The sequence below is a fragment of the Schistosoma mansoni genome (assembly GCF_000237925.1).
Source record: "Schistosoma mansoni, WGS project CABG00000000 data, chromosome 1 unplaced supercontig 0094, strain Puerto Rico, whole genome shotgun sequence".
NCBI lineage: Eukaryota > Metazoa > Platyhelminthes > Trematoda > Strigeidida > Schistosomatidae > Schistosoma > Schistosoma mansoni.
Genome location: NW_017385991.1, coordinates 291,582 through 315,693, shown reverse-complemented (window position 1 = coordinate 315,693; position 24,112 = coordinate 291,582). Strand labels below are relative to the sequence as shown.

At 37.1% G+C, this 24,112-nt stretch overlaps 1 protein-coding gene across 1 annotated transcript in view; it reads right to left on the bottom strand.

The window, feature by feature from the left end:
- The window catches only part of Smp_142090 (hypothetical protein), a gene marked incomplete at its 5' end in the record, with an annotated part of 33,688 nt that extends 10,369 nt beyond the window's left edge, over window positions 1–23,319 (bottom strand). The window contains 8 exons of the mRNA XM_018791703.1: window positions 1,886–2,489; window positions 5,858–5,997; window positions 8,560–8,697; window positions 12,228–12,344; window positions 19,861–20,056; window positions 22,037–22,131; window positions 23,138–23,188; window positions 23,245–23,319. Coding sequence (XP_018645122.1) covers window positions 1,886–2,489; window positions 5,858–5,997; window positions 8,560–8,697; window positions 12,228–12,344; window positions 19,861–20,056; window positions 22,037–22,131; window positions 23,138–23,188; window positions 23,245–23,319 — 1,416 coding nt within the window. The remainder of the gene's footprint in view (window positions 1–1,885; window positions 2,490–5,857; window positions 5,998–8,559; window positions 8,698–12,227; window positions 12,345–19,860; window positions 20,057–22,036; window positions 22,132–23,137; window positions 23,189–23,244) is intronic.
- Between the last annotated feature and the right edge of the window lie 793 nt (window positions 23,320–24,112).

Below are 24,112 nucleotides of genomic sequence, written 5' to 3'. Positions count from 1 at the left end.
AACTAACTGCTTCAATTTGGGCACCCGATCAGTATCACAGCCATCACACAAATCAAATAAGATTTGTGTGGCGCATATGTATTTGGTGCCCCTTTGTACTAATATTTATGTGTTCAAATAAATAATAAATAAAACAGTTTCCCTAATCTGACTAACCAAAAGACAGATATTTTACCGTTTCCTAAAACTTTTTCAAAACGTTTTCGAAGTATTAAAGTCGTTTTTCAACCTTTTTCTCCTTCGAAGTTGAAGTGTCAAAGCTTTTTTGTGTGCCTGAAAATCGGTTTAGTCAGCCAGTTAGTAATATTCAGGGTAGAGTCCGACATAAATGAGCATCGACTGATGCTCTCATAGCACAGAAGAATGAGATTAATTTATCAAGACAAATGTCACAGTGGTAGGGAGTAGTAACAAAATCTGAGGCAGACAATGACATCAAACGCAAATAAAATAACTTGAAAGAAAATAATAAATTAGTGAAGTAGAAAGGCATAATGTCATTTTAAAATTTAAGATCTAACAGAAGACAGAAAGTGAATGCATCTGAGCCATTTTGACAAATTCTAGGCGATTTCGTTTAAAACTCCCCTGAATTCCAATAGACAGTCGTTTGGGTGCTGTCCGACTAAACGGGACAGTAAGAACTCGAAAAGATAGGGATACGCGCCGTTGCCTCTGCCTACGTTCCCGCAGATTTCAGCTCAGAGGAAGTCAATGACGAATTTTATAGGAAGCTTTTCACCTTCACCCCCAAAAAGCTAGACGCTCGGGTGTAGTAAAGTGCAAGATGGTTTTAATGACCAAGTAGATAGAATAAACCAAACTGAAAGGCACTTGGGTAGATTTTACAGTGTCGCGGCCGATCAAACAAACAATGAGACCGTCTGTTGCAACTGTGTTTAGAAAACCGCCTATTTCTAGCAAGCACCAATTTAAAGTATAAAAAACATCCCTTAATATAGCGACCCCCTTAAACAATGGACTCAGAACATAGTGCCATCAGTCATCGTTCGAGGGTCTAGATAGATGACTGTCGCTCATTCTGGTGCAAATGTTTAGACATAGACCATGCTCTAGTTCGAACGCGTATTGGTCCGCACGTTTTACCATATACCACATTGGCTGCAGTGTAAACGTTTTTAAAATTTTAGCACATTGATGGAAATCACAGAACAATGCATCTTTGACAAATTCTTAACAATCGCAACTGATGAAAATAAAGCCGTAATTTTGACATCTTAGATTATCTAATAAACTTAAACTGGTTAAAATCTTGGCTAGAAATCATGTGATTTGGATGTTATCTAAGTACCCCAGCAAAAGATTTGTCGCATATCAGAAATATAGTGCTTTATACATTATGATTTTTAACGTAAATTCTACATACGTACGTACGTACATCAGTTCGAGTTGCCATACCACATTAGCACAAAGATGCAGTTGTCGATTCAAATCCCATAGTGGTAGAAGTAGTAAGAGTATAAGCATTATGTGAAAGATTAGGGTTTGAAGATGTTATTCTAGGAGTATAATCAAGTGAAATAAATTTGAAAAGAGAAAAAGCACAGGGACATGAAGAACTCAGAAGATTAGAATTTGGTAGGACACAAAGAGTGGATGCACCTTCGCCATTGCAAACGATTTTGAGCCATGTCATTCAAGGTCTCTAACCATCGGTTGCTATCATCTCGCGAATCCCTACCAGGTAGTCTACACTTACCAGCATGGCTCAGTTCCATTGTTAGTGACTTCATGGATTTGTGCCATGTTTTGGTCTGGCCGGCCCTAATAACGATAAGTTACCATAAAACTACCTGAATGAGTGAAATGTCAACATGAACTATAATGATGTCAACCAATTACGTAATAAATAAAATAGACTTACTTCTGTTGTAAGTTTAGTAATCGTTTCCAATGTACCACCATTAAGGTTACCATCATCAACAGATTGTAGAGTTTCTACTTGATTAGAATGATGATTAATTTCCATAACAATATGATCAACATTCTCATTAATGCTATCATCATTATCAGAGAATAAAAATAAATCACGACTAAATTGAGCTGGATTAGGAGTGTACAACTTTGACTGAATAATAGGAGTATTAACTGATATGAATGGTGATAATGATGATGATTGAGTTGTAACTATTTGATATTGTTGTTCATGATTTAACTTTTCGACTGGGAGAATAGTGGAATCAACAAAGCTAGATACAGAATTTGTATCAGATTTATCAGTAGTTGTAATAGGATCAAAACAAGTTACTTGTAGTGAAGATTGAATAGGATTATCAATATTGATTTGTGCTGCCTGATTTGAAGCTGTTGATGTTTGTATTGAGATAATAGAAGGATTAGAATAGGAATAATCATTATAATTTATATTTTCCATTTTGTAATCTGTCGATAAATCAATTGAATGTGTTAGGGAACAATCTTCCGGTTTAACAATGTCAAGTTCAGATTTTACACTATTCAGACCCCAGCTTAAAATAGAAAATATACACATGAATAGAAATGTTATAATCAAATGTGTTATGTGTACGGTTGAAACTGTTACGTGAGTTTTAACATGAATATAATATCAACTGTTTTAACTGATCTTGGTAAATCTAAGAGATTAATAATCATACATTTTGGGTAGAAACGATGATTACATTAACAATTTTAATGGTTACTCAACTCTTTGGTACAACTTACCCCTTGAACTATGAGAAGTGAGAGGGATTTATTTCATTGCACAGCTTGAGATCTTTTCTTTATTTTATTTAAACACATAAATATTGGTACAAAGGGTTACCAGATATATATGCCCCACACAAACAATTGTCATTTCATTTAATTGTGTAAGGGCTGTGATACTGCCCAGGTGCCCAAACCGAAACAGGTGGTTTTCTTAAAGGGCCACACCACAAGCCTTTGACCTAAACATCTGATCCATAAGGCAGTGGAGCATCGTGAGGAGATGTAGTCCCATGGTAGCCAGTGACCAATGATTGATTCATAAGCCATTTGTTCCCTCAGGATACTGGAGCCAGCCCATGTGTACCATTGGTTTGGAATCAGCGTTTTCCAACTCCCCTAGGTGAATTTTCCGTGTCCACTAACCCGATTAATGCGCCGGACATTAGCTTTTCGTCTTCTCAATTTCGTAAACGACACCCCTGGTGCGAGAAGGCAGTGAGTAGGACTTCCCTGGTAGAGGCTATATACGCGTGGCCATGTGAGAGCATTTCGAGAGGGAGAGCGGTCTCGTCTCACTCTCGGCCGTACCAGGGCATTTAGGAACTTGAGATCTATTGATTTACTTATGGATAACTCTAGAATTCTGAATAGTTCTAAATCATCTGTCAATATTACTAAGAGACTGTGTAGTGCCTAAGTGCGTTCGGATAAGAATGCAAGCATAAAATATTAAAATATATATGTTGGAATCCGTCAAACTCAACAACTAATTGGTTAAATCATCAATACAACATAGAAATATGACGTGGTGTAGTAGTCATGTAGCCAGGGCTTTTTGTCATCTGTCGTTCTCAGGGTTAATGAAGAATAACGAATTCCCATGGCTTTATTGATTAGGAATGAAATATCAGCATTTAGAAGAGAACAGCTTACTACCAAAACGATAATAGTCTAGCTATTCTCTGAATTCTATTTAATTCCTATGTGACATAAATACAAGATGAGTTCAATTAAATAGAAATAAAAACGGACGAGACGAATAAAAAGCATTTTGATTCAATCAATGGTTGTTAATCTTATTTCCGAACTGTAGTTTTGTGAGACCTAATGTTAACTAACACTTGAAATTCATAGATTCAAGTGTACTACTGTTACACAATATAAGCATAGTTGTTAAAAACAGTCGAGTAAATTTACTCAACCCGTTCGATCAAAAAACGGATTATATATATACGTACAGCATACATACGACAAAACAATACACACAGGTGACGAGTCCCAAGTAGGATGAAACATGCGTCCTGAATTTCACCACTAGCCACCACCTAACCCTGCTTAAAACATATCAAAAGTTGAAGATATCGACATGGACCAATAAAAAACTACTGCCCGACTCCTCTTTAGAAAAATAAACGACTGAGAGAAACGGAGAAATAATTGGTGTCATCATAGCGAGCAAATAAATGGTTTCATCTAGTAATGCTACATGAAAGTTACTGCTGCCTAATGTGAGTAGTTTCTCTCGTTCAAATTTATTTGTATCAAAAGTAACTTTTAATTGCTCAACTATTGTGGATAAACATCCATTTAGAACAAAAATCAAGATATTAGAATTATATTTAATTCAAAAGAAATGACTAGAACTTATAGTTGCATTTAAACAAGAAATTATAGTCAGATGCAAGCACACCAGAATATACATATTCAAAGAAAATTACAAAAGTTAAACAGTGCAAGATCTAGTATGTTTGCAGCCCCAAATTCCCTAGTACGGCCGAAGGTGGGTAGAGTCAGCTCTACCTCTCCAAATGCTCTCACATGGCCGCATGCATACAACTACTGCCAGGGAAAGCCTACTCACTGGCTTCTCACACCACGGGTGTTGTTTACGAAATTGAGAGGAAGAAAAGCGAATGTCCAGAGCTTTAACCAGGTTGGTAGATATGGAGTATCCATCTAGGTGAGTTGGAAAACCCTCACTCCAAACCAATGGTACACATGGGCACCACGATGGTGAAGGAACAAATGGCGTATGAACACATTGTTGGTCACTGGCTACCATGGGACTGCATCTCCTTACGTTACTCCACTGTCTTGTGGATCAGACTATTAGGCCATAAAGCTCGGGATATAAAGGTGATATAAAATCCAAATACTAAAAATTTTACCGATTACTTTGGAATGTTCATTGTTATAAGTGAACAAATATTAGCTTATCTGATAGGTCATACTTAATCATGGTTAAATGACGTGTTCTCTTTTTACATACAAAGCAATATTATCATTTCTTACTACCACTACAAAACAAAACTTATATTTAGTCCATTTTTATCATGAGTAATGAAATCAAACTAGAGAACTATCAAATAAAGATGAATTGATCGATTGAAGTTAGGTACCGAATCATTATTATTATTATATTTTGACTTCAAATTGTCCGAAATGCTTCATACTCATTGTAAAACCAAAATAGCCTCGAACTCTGTTTTATGTTGAGAAATTTCAAAACTGTAGCAGTATATACATCTTCACGAGATTTTAATTAGTAACAAAAATTATATTTAAAATAGAATATATACGTAGTATTTAATCAGTTAGGTAGTAGTATATGAAGGACAAACAACCATCATAAAGTAAATCTGTTTGAAAATATTGCTTATGACATACTGAAGACACATCTACATAGACCGGTCAGAGCGACATTGATCGCAGTAAGTCTTCGTATAAACCACTATAAACACCCTCATATATGCGCCCATATCCAAGATAAGTTTCCAAGACCAACCGATTTAATACGAGTGTACCAGTTTACCTCCTCTTGTGGAGCTAGAAACGTAGTTCATTCGTGGAGGTCAATTCTCCATTGCATTTAGGGGCATCTACCAGCATGGCTGGGAAAACATCGGAATAAGTTTAATTAAGTCGTTGATTCTGCAACATCGAGACTAAAGATATTCATCCTTCGATTCACTCTTTAATATAATTTACAATAATTAGTCAACGATGCAAAGACGGGTACGCTTTTACCTGCATTATATCATGAATACTTCGGTTATCAACAATTTGAAACCTAAGTTCTACGTACAAATATAATTTGTTGTATACACATGTATATATATATATATATATATATATATATATATATATATACTGATATATTGCTACGTACTTTCTGATTATGTTTTGTAATGCTTCTGATGCATGATCAATATATTCAATTGTAAGTTTTGAACGATCTCCACTGTATAATATTTGCAAAAGATTAATAAGTTCATCTTTGGATACATTACGAACTTCAATGATATCACACTATAGAAAGGATAACAGAGAGAATAAAATAGGTCGAGAACGCAAAGTAAAATTAAAATCATAAATTATACAAATTAATCGTCTAATGACTAATGAAATCATTTAACTCAATGGAATGATTCTATGATGACGTATGAAGCTCTTTCAAGTTCATTCCATCGGTTGGGTAGGTTGAAGAGAATCATCAACAAATACATGATCCAGTGAGGTATTTTATAACCTACAGAATACTTACAACTTCGCCTGTAGCTACTCCGGGGGCTACTGCCGGTCTCAAGCCCAGGTAAAGGAGGAGGGTTGGGCATGGGGGTTAGCGACACCATCCCGTAGAAAACCAACTCGCTAAAAAACGCTAACCAGAATACTTACAGTACACTGTTTTTATTCTAAATTTAAAAGCCTTTTTCTTTGTAATATTTTCTGTGTTTTAGTAATTCATAAACTGAAAATGAAAATAATCCTCATAGACATTTAATCCTTAGTAGAACACACAAACATAACTTCTAAGTGGATAAGTAATCATTGGTATCTCCTCAATAGATGGAATCTAAACTAATCGGACGACAGGTAAAAAAAGATGGCAACCAATAAGCTTAGAATACGAAGTTCGCTTTCAACAAAATGAATCAATTAAATCAATATGGTTAAGAGCTTTAATCCTAACCACGATAATAAACTATCTTTTGATAAGTCCAGATAAGACCAGATATCGTTCTCGCATTTCTAACCGATAATATCATTCCATCGATATCTTGACTAATACGCAGTTAAAAACTACTTATGACCTTAGGAAGAAACGAAATAATGAATTAATCCACTCTCAAATGATGAATGAATGTTCTGTAGCCAAAATACTCTGATTTTAAGGTATTAAACATTGATTATAAATGGTAAGCAGAGATGGATAGTAGCGAGTAGTGGAATCCAGGACGCGCGTCACTTCGTCCTATTTGGGACTCGTCAGCCACTATCCATCTCTGCTTACCATGCTTGTGAATTAAGGCCATATCGAGACAATACGCACAGTATGCACATATACCAGTTAGAGACTGACCAGTTCCAGTCCTAACACATCGATGGGAAGATTCAAACAAACAATACTAAGTGAATTTTATTGATTATAAATCTTAGAAAAACTCATATATGACGTAAAATCAGCATATATATTTAATTTATTCTAAGTTTTAACGATAGATCTTTGATTTAACCTATCTGAATTCATTGAATTTAAAGAAGTTCCAGAAGTATACCATTCAGGTCAAGCTATAGTCAACAGACAAATCGATATAGACGCAATTTACCAATCTGTGGTGAAAAAGATCAATCAATCACATGATCTGAGGTCAACTGAACAAAATAGCCTACCGTGATATAAGAACCTGTGAGGATAATCATTTGAAAGCAAGGTAATCAAAAGTATACCTTAGAGACGAGCTTAAAACAGCCACGACAAGTTTTCAGACAGTTTTGGTCAATCAGAAAACAGTTTTTATAAATGGATAGTCTATAGTAAATAAAACGATAATATTGAAAAGTGTGGACCGATTTCACTCAATTAATAAATTGATTGATATCTCCTTTAAGCTACTCAGACTTCAAATAAATAAAAAAAACGGTTTATAAGCTCGTTTTAGTGAATACTGATTGTACATACTCTCAAACTCTTGAAGGGACCCAAACAGATTGTTAAGAATCCCTATCTTGCTCTTAGTTACAATTGCGTTTTTCATCGCCAACCTATATCACCTATAAGCTAAAAATTCTTTACAGTGATATGGATGAATAAAGTTCACCAAAAATTATGAGGCTCCGTCTGATGATTAGTCTATCCATAAAATGTGGTGCTATGAGGTTCGTTTTTGTTTCAGAATTAACAGATTAGGATTAGAATCTAGCGATAGTATCAGTTTGCCTGTCATATACAGGTTAAAGAGGAAGAATTAACCATTTAATACGTTTAATATTACCATTTTTACTCGATGACACCAGAACACAATTTTACACAATCATTTTAATCGTTGTGAACAATGTACAAAAGCAATTTTATTATTCCTCATACATGTGATTTAAATTTTGCTCAAAAACCTGAAAATTGCGTTCTCTATTCTAATTACCCCGTCCATAAAGTATACATTTACAGGTATCAGAACGAACTGACCGGTGGAAGGAACAAAACTCTCAACTCTACTTGAAACAGGAGATGATGATGTTGTGGTCATTGAATGACGACGAAAGCTTTGCAATGAAACCATTCAACTCAAATAATTCAATATAACCATAAAAAACAATCTGTATGGACATTGACTAATAAAACAGTAATAATGATCACAAAATCAGTTTCAGGCATCGGATAATAGTAATAAGAATATCGACCAATCAATAAGCAATCTAACTGAAAATGCATTAATAGTACTTACTCACTTACTTACTTACTTACTTACGGCTGTTACTCCTCGTGAAGGAGTATAGGCCGCCCAACAACATCCTCCATTAAAATAGTACCTACTTGTAATTAGTATGATGTAAGTGGAAAACAAATAATAAATACATCATGAATCATACCTGTGAATAATTGATATTTAAATTCCAAGCTGCAAATATAAATTTATGCGCTGGAATTATATCACCTTCATCCAAAATTAAACATAAATCCGAACATAAACTATTTCCAATCATTGATAGTAATGGATTAGAATTAATCTGAAATAAATTAGAAACCTTATCAATGATAATCAATTTTTGATAGAATAAAAAGTAGTTATTTCATGGTAGAAAAGAATATGGAGATACAATTGAGAAACTAGTTTTTGAGACATCGTATAAAAAGTGACCTTCTTTTGCAATCATTATGTCTATATATAGTAATATTGTAAGATTACACTCGCCCCCGAATGCCCTGGTACGGCCGAGAGTGTGGAGAATCCGCTCTCCCTCTCAAAATGCTCTCAAATGGCCACACGTATATAGCCTCTGCCAGGGAAGTCCTACTCACTGCCTTCTCGTGGCGTTACTGTTGTTTACGAAGTTGAGAGGACGAAAAGCGAATGTCTGGAGCTCTAACCGGGTTGGTGGACACGGCGCGTCCACCTAGGGGAGTTGGAAAACACTGATTCCAAACCGATAGTGCACATGGGCTCCAGTATCCTGAGGGGACGAATGGCGTATGAATCAATCGTTGGTCACTGGCTACCATGGGACTGCATATCCTTACGATGCTCCACTACCTTGTGGATCAGACCTTAAGGTCAAAGGCTCGAGATGTGGCCCCCTAAGAAAACCAACTGCTTCGGTTTGGGCACCTGGGATGTATCACAGTCTTCACACAAATCAAATGAGATTTGTGTGGCGCATATGTATCTGGTGCCCCTTTGTACCAATATTTATGTGTTTAATTAAAATAAGATTATTCTCATTAATAATATGTTAAAAATGTAATTTATCCACACTTATTACAGCATGTTATGAAGGTTATCAGATTTAAAGTTTTACAACATAAACTAACTTTCCAAGACAACCATCGTAAACCAGGAAGCATTATAGAGCTCTTTTAAGCAAATGTACGATTGATTCCTCAGCAGTAAGCATTTACAACTCAACCAACAAACGAAGCCAAGACTCTCAGGTCTGACAGTCAAATCGGTGACATGAATTTCATGGTCACTAACACTGGTTGTGAATTTTCATTGCTGAGAATTCCATTACCAAGGTAAACCAGATATACAATGACTCCTGGCTTCCAACAATTAACGTGCTAAAGTCAGTCCATTATGTGAAGTTTCAGATATGTGATGATTTAATTTATACTACTTAAAATATTTAGGTAGTATGAAATGATATGATAATACAATATGAAATAAGGTATCTTCACCAGGTAGTAGCATGCCTAATATCAAGAAAAAAAGGATGTCTCGAAATGTTTCCCCAGTGGAAATAAATTTTGTTTGTGTTGAATCAACACACAAAAGCTCAAAATGAAAATCTCAAATTTATTGTTGTATGATTGACTATGTAATTGAAAGGAGGTTAAAAAACAATTACAATAAACAAAGGTTTTATTTATTTTATCTAAACACATAGATATTGGTTCAAAGTGGCACCAGATATATATGCGCCACACAAATCTCATTTGATTTGTGTGAAGACTGTGATACATCCCAGGTGCCCAAACCGAAGCAGTTGGTTTTCTTAGGGGGCCACATCTCGAGCCTTTGACCTTAAGGTCTGATCCACAAGGTAGTGGAGCATCGTAAGGATATGCAGTCCCATGGTAGCCAGTGACCAACGATTGATTCATACGCCATTCGTCCCCTCACGATACTGGAGCCCATGTGCACTATCGGTTTGGAATCAGTGTTTTCCAACTCCCCTAGGTGGACGCGCCGTGTCCACCAACCCGGTTAGAGCTCCAGACATTCGCTTTTCGTCCTCTCAATTTCGTAAACAACAGTAACGCCACGAGAAGGCAGTGAGTAGGACTTCCCTGGCAGAGGCTATATACGTGTGGCCATTTGAGAGCATTTTGAGAGGGAGAGCGGATTCTCCACACTCTCGGCCGTATCAGGGCATTTGGGGACATCCGTAGTACATGTCGAAGCCACCGAAGTCGGTATTTCAAGATTGTGATACCGATTGAATTATGGTCACTAGGTCGCAACACGCTGCTGAACCTCTAGATTATTAACACCACTGAATGTCATCGGTGATTGAATAAATAGAATCGCCGGACATCCTGAACTCGGAGAGAACAGGTTTCATGAACATAAAGCAAAACTGCTCTGATCTTCTTGTTGTTACCCGACCTTTCATAGCCAGATTGGTATAAGCTTCTCTGACTTTCACTAAACATAGATTGACCTCTTCAGTCACACAATTATCCAGATATACGAACTTCTCAACTACCCCTAAATGCTCACTACCAAGATAGAGATCATGGAACTAACTTCTCCCAGTCTTCTAAGTACATTTCGCACCTATAAGATGCAAAGCACATGGCATACGGACACTGATTGCCAAATAATTAAATGTATTTTTCATAACTTGAGTATTACCACAAAGTAACAGGATACTATAGACAAAACAAAGTGTGAGTAGCATTTTTCGAGGCAACAGATCTACACCACCATTACCTACCTCCATCAAAGCTGTTCCCAGAACGTCATCGATGGCGAATTTGGAGAGGGGAGGTGAGAGTGGTGAACTCTGCCTAATCACACTACTGGAATGGAATAGTCTCGTATTTAATGGTCCGTACCATTGATTTCTACACTGGACTCACCGAGTATGACTGTTTGTAACTATATTGAATAGAGTATCATATAGTGTTGATCTGGTTCTCTATTTTGGGTCGTGAATCCTAGTTCTGATAAAATGTGATTCGTCTTATTAATGTATTAACTTATTATCGTAATATATGTGAGAGTTAAAAAAATTATTTTAAACTTCCGTTATATCATATACCGATTGTACCCTCAAATTCCTGGAGCCTATGTGCACAATTGGTTTGGAACCAGTGTTTTCCGATTCTCCCTAGGTGGATCTTTCGTACCCACCAACAGGTTTAAGCGGCGGATGTTCGCTTTTCGTCCCCTCGATTTCGTAACCGCCTCCGTCGCATAAAGTGGGTATTACTTACAAGCCTCTTGATTGAAACAGATTGACAAGCATTTTTGAACAGTAAACTCAAACAAGATAACATTTCAAAACTGTTCAAAAAGTGAACGGTCAAACATGAGGTAACTTCAACATAAATTTGACGTGTAGTGATCTCAAATGTATTTTATACATGAGTTCGATGTAAAATAACCTGTATTGGATTCAAAGTTATCAACATCGTCCTATCACCAACTGCTTTTATTCATTAAAGTTTGATTTTCCAAAAAATGAGACACGATTTAGATCTAAAATCTTCAAAACTGAGAAACAATTGTTTTGAAAGTATGATGTTGTTAAAAAAAAAAATCGAAAATAGCTATTTACAAGCCTGGTTGATATCGTAAGGATCTCCAGTGTTAGCTAATCAGTCTTGAGGCACTATAAGACGGGAAACTGATTCCATTTAATAAATAACTAACAAAATAAGTAACTTAAGGTAACATACCAAAAGAAGTATCGTTAGAAAATGAAGAGGTTGGATTGAGACAATGATGGATTGTATTGAAAACGGAAGTTATTTGCTTAAGAATAGAAATTCAAAGAATATATTATCAAAGCAGTATCCAAAAACAACTTACATTAGTCAGATATGATGAACACTTGGAAAGGGTATCGGGAGACACTGATGATAACTCTGATGTGCTACACTTATCTTCAGGTTTATTAGATTGTCTTGGAGATAATTGTTTACACTCCTAATTAAATAAGAAAATGAAATAAGGACATACAAAGTAAAAAAACGTTTGCTCCAAATCACCTTCATAAAAGATAACAGTGGAATTAGAGATGGGATTTTCATACCATTTTTTGAGGCATCAGCTGGATATACCTGCAAACCAGTGTTGATATCCACAATAATATTCGAGTCTAGGGGTCAGATGTTCGAATAACAGGAACTTTTGCAGTGTACTGATAACTAAACAGAATTGAATATCAATACATGTGGTTTGTAGATTGCTATTGCGCTAAACAACTAACGTGGTAAATTCACTTAGTATTGTTTGTTTGAATCTTCCCATTGATGTTTAGGACTGCAACTGGTCAATCTCTAATTGGCATATGTGCATACTGTGCGTATTGCCTCGATATAGCCTAAATTCACAAGCATTGTAAGCAAAGACGGATAGTGGTTAGCAGTGGAATCCAGGACGCGCGTTTTCGTCCTATTTGGGACACGTCAGCTGGATGTATCTGCATCTCAGAGTTGATGTTCACTCTGGGAATCTCGGACCCCGTTGCACAAGCAAGTGGCTATCAGGACTTAGTGGCCGAGTGGATAACGCGATGGTGTTTGAAGCGAAAGGTACTGACTATCTTCTCAGGCATGCCGTAGTGTCGAAGAGGCCTCCATAGTGTTGTCCTGTTCATGCCATCAAATGCTTTCTCATAGTTAGTGAAGTTGATGTAAAGTGACGAATTCCATTCAATTGATTGTTCCACAATGATCCGTAGAGTTGCGATTTGGTCTGTATACGATCGATCCTTACGGAATCCAGGGTATTGGTCTCGAAGTTGGGCGTCCACGGAGTCCCTCATTCTGTTTAACAATACCCTGTTGAAGACTTTTCCTGGTATTGAGAGAAGAGCAATACCTCTGTAGTTATCGCACTTGTTGAGATAGCTTTTCTTTGGTATTTTTACCAGAAGTCCTTCTTTCCAGTCTCTTGGTACTTGTTTTTCATCCCAAATCTTGCTGAAAAGAATGTGGAGTATCTTTGCAGTTACTGATACGTATGCTCTCAGTGCTTCCTCTGGAATGTTGTCTGTGTTAGGATATTCACAAGAATATCCCAAAAATTATCTCGAATGTAAAATGGTATGTTTTCAGACTCTTCACATAATTCGCATGTTATCTCCTATTGGCCATTATTTACAGTGTCCTAACTATGACTTTCATGTGTCGTTTCCCTATTGGTCAATTTTGAGTCGTCCTAATTATAACCTTTACGTGTCCTTCCTTTCCATTGGTTACTGATAATAGTCATCGTAACTGTATAAATATGCCTTGTCTGTAAACCATTTTTGTTCTGCTGCTGACCCCATAAACAATTCTTATTTAACGGCTGTGTTCTGATTTATTGGAGTTGGGGAACAGTATTGGGGTCGAACTAGGATATCTGAATTCGGTCAATCGGTAGAATTGCGTGTAGTCCTATCGCAATACCCACGTTATATTTCGCGTTATAACAGTCTGGTCCTGTTGCCTTGCCGCTCTTGATTTGTATGATGGCCATGCTGATCTCTTCAATTGTTGGTGGGCCAACATCGATTGGGAGGTTCGTGGGTGCTGCTTCGATGTTCAGTGGGTTCAGTGAAGCTGGTCGATTCAAAAGTTCTTTGAAGTGTCCTACCCACCTGTTTTGTTGTTCTTCAATATTGATGATTACCTTGCCTTCCTTGCTTTTCATGGGTCATTCTGGTTTACGATAATTTCCAGCGAGCTTTTTTGTTGTATCATACATTTGTCTCATGTTTCCTTTTCTCCCAGCCTTTTCCGCCGTGATTGCTAAATCTTCCACATATTTACGTCTATGGGCTCTGATGCTCCTCTTCACTTGCTTGTTTGCTTCTGTGTATTCAGTTTGTGCCTTGGCTTTTTCTGTTCTTGTTCGGCTGATATTGATTGCTGCCTTCTTGTTCCTCCTTTCTTCAATCTTATCCAGTGTATCAACAGTGATCCATTCCTTGTGATGGTGCTTCTTGTGGCCCAGAACCTCCTGACATATTTAAATGATTGCCTCCCTGATCCTTTTCCAGTTGTTCTCCATGGTAGTTCCCTCTCCATTGAGTAGATCATGAAAGGCCTGAGACTTATTGCTGAGGGCTATCTTGAACTTGTTGAGTTTTTCAGTATCCCGAAGGAAAGCCTCATTAAACTTCTATGATGTTGTCCGCCCTGTTGTCCAGCGCTTCTTAAGTTTTAGTTTCATCTTGGCGACCAGCAAGTGATGATGTGAGGCTATATCAGATCCTCTCCTGGTTTTCACATCTTCCATTATCCTCCTGAACGTTTTTTTTGGTGCAGATATGGTCAATTTGGTTCTGCGTAATGTGATCCAATGAAGTTCATGTGATTTTGTGAATGCGTTTGTGTGGGAATATGGTACCGTGTATGACCAGTTTATTGAAGGAACATAGGTTTGCAAATCTCTCACCATTTTCGTTCCCTTCTCCCAGTCCATGTCCTCCCATGATGCCTTCATATCCGGTGTTGTCCATTCCAACCTTGGCATTTAAATCTCCCATCAGAATGGTCAGGTCCTTTGTTGGGCACTTCTCGAAGATTGACTGCAGCCTATCGTAGAACTGATCTTTAACGCCTTCATTGTAGTCATTGGTAGACGCATAGTATTGGATGACGTTCATTGTAATGCCGTCTTTCTTTGTTTTGAAGGAGGCTTTGATGATCCTGGGTCCATGAGATTCTCATCCTATAAGTGCATTTTGTGCTTGTTTGAACAGCATCAATGCCACTTCTTGTGTATGTGGGACATTTCCTTCTTCATGACTGGAGTGGGACAGTAGCTCCCCTGAAGCTGGTCTTTCTTGTCCAGCCTGCGTTCAATGTGTTCCACTGATCCCAAGCACCTCCATGTTGTATTTCCTCATTTCTGAAGTAATTTGGATGGCTCTCCCCGTCTCCCACATTGTACGAACATTGCATGTACCTAAATTAATAGTTACTCTGGTTGTCAGAAGGGGCATCAGCGTCGTGGCTTCCGAAAGAACTCAGATTTCACCATGAGGCGTCATAACTCTTCTAAATGCAGACCTTCTGACTCCCAGGGCAGAGTTTAAATGGTTTGAATTATTTTTTCTGGTTAGCGTTTTTTTAGCGAGTTAGTTTTCTACAGGATGGAGTCGCTAATCCCATTCTCAACTCTCCTCCTTTATCCGAGCTTGAGATCGGCAGTAGCCCCCGGAGGGGCTACAGGCGGAGTTTTATTCGTTAATAGTTTGAATTAAAATTTCCAACTTTTAATGTTGTTCAAGGTTACTTTCGTAACGCTTATATTTACGAAAATAAAGCAGGAAATTCGTTGACAATAAACACTAAAAACAACACTATAAACACAAACACATAGTGATAACAACTAAACATAGTTTCAATTATTTCCCACCTTTTCGGAAAAATCACAATGATCCTCTTTGTATTCATCCATGGTGGTTACATTAGATTCAGATTTCATTTTTTTATGAATTGAAACACGACCAGGTATTTGTGACATTGAAATAATATTAGAATTTAAGGAATTTAATGTGGGTGGAATCAATTTATTGACATAGTACATTTGTGTAATACTATCTAGAAGATTGGAAATAATAATAATAATAATAATAATAATAATAATAATAATAATTGTAATGATGTTGCTACGAAAAGAATACTGAAGACGTAGTAACTCTCAAAAAACTATCTTACGGACTGTTATTACATATATTCTTAGTGTATAATTACGAAATAAATGGATTTCCATAACTCTGTATTCTCCCTATTGTGAGCTTCCAATGAACCTATTTAAATCTTGCTGTACGTTATACGATCGTTAAATTACAGTTAAATAACAATTCACCTTTTTCCTATGTTCTCTTCTACTTATGGTCCAGTTATACCTATACTATAGTTTCGTGTTCATTTTGATGTGTGTGGTAGGGAAATCGATCTGTATTATTGAAATTTACTTAGTATTGTTTGTTTGAATCTTCCCATTGATGTTTTTAAAACTGCAACTGGTCAGTCTCTAATTGGTATATGTGCATACTGTGCGTATTGCCTCGATATAGCCTAAATTCATCTTTGATCTATATTATTCTTTGAAATGATTCCCATAAGATATACTGCTTGCTATGTTCTATTATTGGACCTAAGACCGGGCTAAAAGAGCATACGTCCCAGACTAAGCGGAGCTAAGATTTATCTTGGCTCAGATTCAAAGTTAACTATGCCAGTCGGAGCATATAATTCGTTAAAGCTTAGGATGCCAGGTGATAGCTGAAAATAGTACAAGTGGAGTAGAGAAATATCTCTGGAATTTGGATTAGCCAATTCTTTGTAGATATCGATAAACCCACCACAGTTAAAACTAATAACAATAATCATAATAATAATGAGATGATGAAGTTAAAATATTTGCGTATAGAAAAAATATGAACCTTAATTACCAACATCATGAAGTTTCGTCGATGCTAAATTCCATAGATTAGACTGGACACTTGAATTACTATTATTATTAGTAGTAGTATTACTATATTCTTTTTCAAGCTTGTTAATTCGTTTAACCTGTTATTTTTCAATAAACAAGAATGAAAGGATACAAATAAGCATGAAATAATCATTAAATATTAACTAAGATGAAATATGAATAAAATATACCTAGAGAATTATTGAATAGTTACCCGACCGTCGCTACTACCTTGACGTGGTGGTCGGGCTTGACTATCGTGATGAACCAATCGAGCTATACTGGCTGGAACAATCGTTCCTCAAGGTCCTATCATGCCAGACAGGTCGGTTGGAGAGCGGTAAGACTAAAAGCAGCAAACCCAAGGTCCGAAGGCGAAGTCGTAATGCTGACTGTACAGAGGTGTGACAGCACTAAGGTGTTTCCTTCAGACAACCAGCATCTGCAGCGATGCTGCCTTCCCACAAGGAGGGGTGTGGTTAGAAAAGGTTGACCCTAAAAATGCACACTTCGTCTTATCTCACAGATTTCCCTCTCCGGTGGTAAGGTCCCAACAAGTACGGAGCTAACACAAAAACTACCTACGAAAAGGTCGTGTGTGACCGACCTCAAGCAGTTGTCCCTTGGGCACTGTGGTCACGCTCTCAGGTCATTAAGACCACTTCTAACCGATTACCACAACGCGCTATGCTGACTAGTGTAGGGGATGGTTGGAAGAAAGTTAGGGGTAGCCAAACCAAAACATGGCATCAGTGCTTGAAGTCACTAACTTCCAGTCTGAGCCATGTTGGTAGATGCAGACTACATGGTTGAGGTCCGCGTGACTATCGTAACCAATGGTTGGAGACTCTAGGTGACGGCTCAGAATTGATCACAATGGCGTAAGTGTACACACTCTTTATCTTCCCTTAAACCTGAGATTTAAAATTGCTTCATAACTTTCTTCCTTCCTATACTATATCCTTATACACAACCTATCTTTTATATACTACCACCATTAAATTAACTACTTCTATGAATCCGGTGTTCATCTTGCTGTGCTAACGAGGTATGGCAACTTGGACCGATGCATAAATATGCCTGGTCCTACGTTGTAGCTGACTGACTGAGAGAATTATTGAAAGGTAAATTTTTTTATAGTGGTTAATCTATTTGACTGTTAATTATTAGGTTGCAGGTTCGAACTCTGTTTCAACTACATTAGTTTGACTATTAAATCTCCCACATGTACAAAAGATGTGAGATCTAAAGTAGAGTACATAAATCCATATTTAGTAAATTAATTAATTTATGTAATATTAATTTTGTAGGTCTCAATATAAACAAAGGGAAAAGCAAGACTCTCCGATACAACACAACGTGCACCAATCAAATTACACTTGACGGAGAAGCTTTGAAGGATGTAAAACCTTTACATATCTGGATAGCATCATTGATGAACACGTTGGGTTTGATGCGCTGAAAGTGGATAGGACACACATTAAGGAAATCACCCAAATGCGTCACAAGGCAAGCCCTCACATGGAATCCTCAAGGTCAAAGGAAAATAGGAAGAGCAAAGAACACATTACGCCGAGAAATAGAGACAGACATGAGAAGAATGAACAAAAAATGGATAGAACTAAAAAAGAAGGCCCAGGACAGAGTGGGTTGAAGAAAGCTGGTCGGCAGTCGATGCTTCGTCGGGAGTGACAGGCGTAAGTAAGTAAGTAAAGTAATATTAATTTTAAGATAAAACCAAAATGTACAAAATCTGAGTAACTTCTAAAGTGACATTGGAAGTTTTAAGATCTATGTTATCCCATGAACAAATTGATAGATTGAAGTGAGAGTTTATTACTAGTATAGACACTTTATGAAACTTTTCAGTTTTCAATTTACAATATGGACTAACCTTGGCTAGAGAAACATTAGATACAAAGAAGTATTGAAGAGATATTTCATTCTAGTACATGGTTTTTAGAATTTCCCATTCACAACTTCAAAGATTTTCAGACCCTATGCGCAGCATTTAATCTACGTACAGCTAAGTTGACACCCAATGGTTTACATTCCCGACTCTACATAATTCTTGATACTGTACAACTATCACTCATTGTTATTGGTGATATCTTCGTTATAAGCAGCAAGCCTAAATTCCATAAGTATTATGAAGGTTAAGCATTCGCCAGTATATGTGGAAGATATTTATTTTGTTGCTCAATGCTCTGGTACGCCCAAGAGTGGGGAGGGCCCGCCCTCTTTCTCGAAATGCTCTCACACGGCCACGCATATACAACCTCTGCCAGGAGAGTCCTACTCACTGCCTTCTCACACCAGGGGTGTTGTTTACGAAATTGAGAGGACGAAAAGCGAATGTCCGGAGCTCTAACCGGGTTGGTGGACACGGAAAATTCACCTAGGTGAGTTGGAAAACGCTGATTCCAAACCAATGGTACACATGGGCTGGCTCCAGTATCCTGAGGGAACAAATGGCTTATGAATCAATCGTCGCTCACCGGCTACCATGGGACTGCATCTCCTCACGATGTTCCACTGCCTTGTGGATTAGGTCTTTAGGTTGAAGGCTCCGGGTATGGCCCCTTAAGAAAACCAGCTGTTTCGGTTTGGGCACCTGGGAAGTATTACAGCCCTCACACAAATCAAATGAGATTTGTGTGGCGCATATATATCTGGTGCCACTTTGAACCAATATTTATGTGTTCAAATAAATAAATAATAATTGCTTCCTGTCAAACTCTTCATCTACATAAGATAAATCTTCTTAATGAAAGAAAAATAATTTTCATGTTAAGTGTACTGTACAAGTGATGTTTTCATTTACCTATTCATTGATGATACGGTCTTTCTGTCTTATTTCTTCAAAGTATCATCATACCCCTGTTTCTTAAAACCTTTATGAATTATATTACAATCTTTTATCAATTTCATCACCAAACGAGGATTATCTCTCACCAAAATTTAAAAAAAGTTTTCCATAATTTTGATTCCAAACAGTTAGATCAGTTAGGGTCATCAAGTAAATTACCTCAAGAAGAATGGATTCCAACTTTTCAGCTAATATTCTTTCACGTTGTTCACTTGATAAAAGTAAATGAGACGGTGAATCTAAATCGATGGGATCAATTTTTGTAGCTAGAATCGCTTCAGATTTTCTTTGCTTCATTTCTTCATCTATGGATAAAGATAATGCACAAGCTGTATGTAAGTCTTCATTTTCACGCCTGAAAAATATAATGAATATTATGAACTACTTACAAAGTACCTAGTAGAATAATTTATTTAGGAACATTTTAGTAAGACCATTAATCCCATCCAATCTCATGAATAAAATATATACAAAAAGTTGAAAGCGTGAGTCAATTGAAGCTAGACCACCAGGGAAAACCTGAAAGCACTGGACGGCCGTTTCGTCCTATTGTGGGACTCGTTGGCAGTGCGCATCCACGACCTCGCCTCGCGAGATTCAAACCCAGGACCGACCAGTCTCGTGCCAGAGCACTTAATCGATAGACCACTGAGCCGGCATCCGATGGTGTTTATGTCTAACTCCAATCAATTGACTCACGCTTTCAACTATGAAAATACTTAATCTCCACAAAAAACCCCTTCCGATAATATACAAAAAGTGTTGTTCTGCAGATATTTATGATAAAAATCGATTATCTTGTTGGTACAAAACAACACTAATATCTGAGTATCAATCAAAAGGTGAATATACTATAAAGAAGTTTACTCTGGTTCACTTTATAGCTGTTGAATATAGAATACAAAAGAACAAGACATAGTAGTATACGTTAATACTTGAACGAATGGTTTGACAAAAATAAGGTACGGAATATATATAGAGGATATATTTGTAAGAACTATATTGGAAATAACTTCAACGATTGAAGAGGTCTATACAAATTTGTTGGACGAAACAATGAAATTATTTAATTTTCAATCGTTAAAACAATTTTAAATATAATTTTCATAAATAAAATAGAAGACCGTTATGATTATCTTTCTGTCTATAATTATGACATATGAGTTCGCTAGCGCAGTTAGTTACTGTACACGTCAAACGATCGATAGCACAAACAATATTTTCATACATTCCCCCCAGACTATTAATCAAAACAATATAAAACCATATAAACTTGAGTGCTGTTAGAGGTATGAGGGCAATTATCACTTCCCGGTTGCCCACACCATGGAAGAGTTCTTCTAGAGGTACCTGAAAAGGAAATTGGGTTAGAAGTGGTCTTAATGACCTAAGAGCGTGACCACAGTGCCCAAGAGACAACTGCTTGAGTTCGGTCACACACGACCCTTTTGTGGGTGATTTTTGTGTTAGCTCCGTACTTGTTGGGACCTTACCACTGGAGACGGATATCCGTGGGATAAGGCGAGGTGTGCATTTTTAGGGTCGACCTCTTCTAACCTCACCCCTCCTTGTGGGAAGGCAGCATCGCTGCAGATGCTGGTTGTCTGAAGGAAACACCTTAGTGCTGTCACACCTCTGTACAGTCAGCATTACGACTTCGCCTTCGGACCTTGGGTTTGCTGCTTTTAGTCTTACCGCTCTTCAACCGACCTGTCTGGCATGATAGGACCTTGAGGAACGATTGTTCCAGCCAGTATAGCTCGATTGGTTCATCACGATAGTCAAGCCCGACCACCACGTCAAGGTAGCACCAACGGTCGGGTACCATATAAACACTTTTTATTATTCTGTACTACTCACTTTTTTTTGGATTCACGTGGTTATACATAGAAAATAGATGACAGTATATATAAATAAATCTCAATATGTACAAAACTTGTACATTCCTTACATAAAACGGAGTAACAGGTATATGATTAATTTATTGTGACTATGCAAATTTGGATCTCTTTAAAATTGAATTCCAGAATACCACTGTACATCGATAATGTAGAAAATTCGACTAACGTCAAACTATGTGTTACAACTGTCTATGACAGTAATATATCTAAAAATAAAACTTTTCAAGTGAATCAAGAGTTTGAGTGGGAACCGTGGACTAAAAGGATATTAAATGCTTACGACAGTTCTCGGCCTTTTTTCCGATGAAAAAGAACGTATACGGTCTCGACTGCTTCCTGATTCCTTACCAGCTATATATATTGAGAGGAAGTTAAAAAGAAAAATAGTTTGTGGTACTGTCAAAGAACAACATCTGTAAAATACAATTATTTACCTGATGAAACGATGATCTCGACATGATAATGACATGAGACTAAATAAATCCATGTTTAACTTGGAGGCACACCGTTTTAAATGTGTTCGAGATGTCTAGAAATGAGTAACAAGAAAGGTAGTTTGATTACTTCCAATAATATATGTATATTAGATCACTTACATCAGTATGGATACACAAAAATGTGAACGAAGCCCTATATAAGGGATCACGATGATCACAATCCTTAGGTACAGTAATAATAGTATTACTAACAATAAATTTTTGGCTCAATGACAAGATTGGACTTGATAGTTTCAAATAAATTGACCATTGTGTTAAACTGAATTAAAAAAATTTTTCATATCTCAATAAGTAGGAAAATCGTATTTCCGACGTTTCGTGACTTAATGTGAGCCACTACTTCAAAGTAAATGAATAATAATAATAATAAGTACTATTTAAAATTGTGTTTAATTCGGTTATTTATTTACTCTGAAGAAGTGACTCACATTAAGTCACGAAACGTCAGAAATACAATTTTTCTATTCATTGGGATACCAGAAGGGGTTTTTTGTGGATATTATAGTAATTTTAATAGTTGAGATCATGAGTCAATTGAAGCTAGACAATCATGGAAAACCTGGAAGCACTGGACGGCCGTTTCGTCCTATTGACTAACGATCTCAACTATTCAAATTACTATAATATCCAAAAAACCTGATATTATTTAACATATGCTCACTAGTGACTGGCTCCAAGAGATATTTCCTGGAGCTCTAGTGAGAAGCAGTGACCAGTAGAGTTAAATCGGGTCTGTTGTGAGATAGTAACTCACTGAAGACAATGGGTGGATGTGTCGCTCAATATCGTGGATTAGTTGAAGTTATACATTAATACCGTTGGATGTCGACTCAGTGGTCTAGAGGTTAAGCGTTCGCGCTAGAGACTGATAGGTCTTGGGTCGGAATCTCGCGATGTGGGATCGTGGATGCACACTGTTGAGGAGTCCTACAATAGGACGAAACGGCCGTCCAGTGCTCCCAGGTTTTCATTAGGATATAACAAAAAAAACACACACACATTAATAACTTTTTAATTAAAAAAGAGAATGAAACTTACTCGACCAGCAATCTGTTTGTGACATGCAGGACACCGATGACAATACATGATCTATATTTAAATTAGTACCATATGAATTGAAAAGTAAGAATCCAGGACAAACTTACAAATGTTTCACAACAAGTATTTTTATGAAGATTTCTTCGTTCTGAATCCCATGTTTGCATATCTATGCTGCACATAGGACATTTATTGTCGATAAGATTGTTTGAAGAGAGCATTTTGTCTAGGACAAAAGATTTTAAATCAAATGATAATTATCGGTATAAAAAAACCAAAGGTTCTAAAAGGCAATATAAGCTAACCTTACTCCCACTCACTTCCAGTGTCTACAGTGAGGTTTGGAAAGTACGGGGGTAATGTATTGAGAATGACTTACAAAAATGCCACATTGAACCACACTTAAGCAACTCTCCCTTGAGCTCCGTGGTCACCATTGTAGGTCAACAGGTCGACTAGCAACCAAAAATCGTTTTTAGATACTTTAAAAAGAAATATCCTCCAGCAGTATGAACGGCTGATAAGCGTCAACCATGCAAACACCTTTAATTCGATGGTGCAAGATGGTGTTTCATTATACTAACTTCCTACCCATGCATAATGAAACACTAAACAGACTTGATTCAGTTTGCTATGGCGGCTTTACAAGAAAATCTCCCTAGGAAGTACCCTGTTATTTACAGCCACGTTCCTTTAGTTTTATTGGGAGAAAACATTTCTCAATTAAAAATTTTAAAATCATTACTTTCCGCTGTAATCGTTGACATTAAAACTTAGCTATATGGATCGTGATTGACTTTATGTAAGTTAACATATCGATGTTCTTAACAGATGAACACAAATCTAATCCGAGTCAATTGAAGCTAGACCACCATCGAAAACCTAGAAGCACTGGACGGCCGTTTCGTCCTATTGTAGGACTCCTCAACAGTGTGCATCCACGATCCCACATCGCGAGATTCCGACCCAAGACCT